Source organism: Monoraphidium neglectum (genome assembly GCF_000611645.1).
Source record: "Monoraphidium neglectum strain SAG 48.87 unplaced genomic scaffold scaffold00011, whole genome shotgun sequence".
Taxonomy (NCBI): domain Eukaryota; kingdom Viridiplantae; phylum Chlorophyta; class Chlorophyceae; order Sphaeropleales; family Selenastraceae; genus Monoraphidium; species Monoraphidium neglectum.
This window is the reverse complement of record NW_014013615.1, coordinates 1-1,195: the sequence shown is the minus strand read 5'-3', so window position 1 is coordinate 1,195 and position 1,195 is coordinate 1. Positions and strand designations below refer to the sequence as shown.

Genomic DNA, 1,195 nt, shown 5'->3' with positions numbered 1-1,195 from the left:
TCACGCGCCGGCGGTGCGGCGCTTGGCTATCTTGATGGACCGGGCCATCTCCTCCAACCGCGCCACGATGGCGCTGAAGCTGGGGCGCGCCAGGGGGGACTCAGACCAGCAGTCCTGGGGGGAAGACGGGGGGGCGCGTCAAGCCACGTTTGAGTACAATCAAGTCGATCTGGATGCTGCGCGACGCGCTGCCTCCAGCGTGCGTGTTGGGTGGCGCGCACTGGAAGCCCACGGACGCCACGCGGCCAGTTGCCCGCGCGAAAGAGCTGCCCGCCCCGTCCCTGCCGCGCCAGAGCCTCCGAAAAGCGCCCCAGAAAAGCCCTGCACCCCAGAAAAGCCCTGGACCGAGAGGCGCCCCCGACCCGCGAGCGGAGCCCACCTGCAGCAGCTCAGACCAGCCCGCCGCGGGCTGCGCAGGGTGCTCGCCCTCCCAGTCCGGCGCGCCTGCGGCACGACGCGCGAGGTGTGGCGTTGAGTAATGCAAGGGGGAGGGGGGAAGGGCGGCGCGCGCGGGCAGGGGAGAGGTCATGGCGCCTCTGGAGATGGCAGCCGCCATACCCGAGATTGGTTCATGGAGAGCATACCAAGCGGGCAACAAATGATTTGAACCAAGCGAGAACGATGGCGGCCGCGCCCCAGTTTCGGCCCCGACCGGACGCGCCCTCCCCCCCCCCCGCACGCAGCTAGTCCACCCCTGGTGCGCGGGTTGAGTAATGTGGTACTGACAGCATGCCGAGGCGCAAAGGGACCATGCTCGTCAACCGGCCTCACAAGGGCTGCCACGCCGCGCTGCGCAGTGGAACGGGGGGGGTGAATGGCGCGCTCACCGGGCAGGGGCGGCCTGACGGGCTCCTTGGCCACGCTCATCATGTGCAGCAGCGCATGATAGTTAATGCCCTGAGGTTGGGTTGGGAAGGTGGGGTGGGGTGGGGGTGGGGTGAGTGTGGCACGGGTGTGAGAGGGCACGCAGCAGCGCCAATGGGTTGAAACCAGAACAAGGGGGGCTGCCCCACCAATCCCGGTGTACAATCCTCCCACCAAACCCACGGTCAGTGGAGCAATCGGACGCAGCGATTTGTGAGGCACCGGATCCAAACATTGAGATTAAAAAACATCAAACAATCTGCACGACATTGATGATCACTGGCAAAACAGTGCCGAGGTCCTCACCTCAAACGGCTCCTTGAGCGTCCAC

The 1,195-nt window shown here is 66.1% G+C and overlaps 1 protein-coding gene across 1 annotated transcript; it reads right to left on the bottom strand.

Annotated features, from left to right (window-relative positions):
* On the bottom strand, positions 1-867 carry MNEG_0164 (hypothetical protein; the record flags this gene model as incomplete). The annotated part of the gene is made up of 3 exons (XM_014051339.1): positions 1-114; positions 380-444; positions 828-867. The coding sequence occupies 3 exons, from the start codon at positions 865-867 to the stop codon at positions 1-3; spliced, it is 219 nt and encodes a 72-aa protein (XP_013906793.1).
* Positions 868-1,195: the final 328 nt, after the last annotated feature.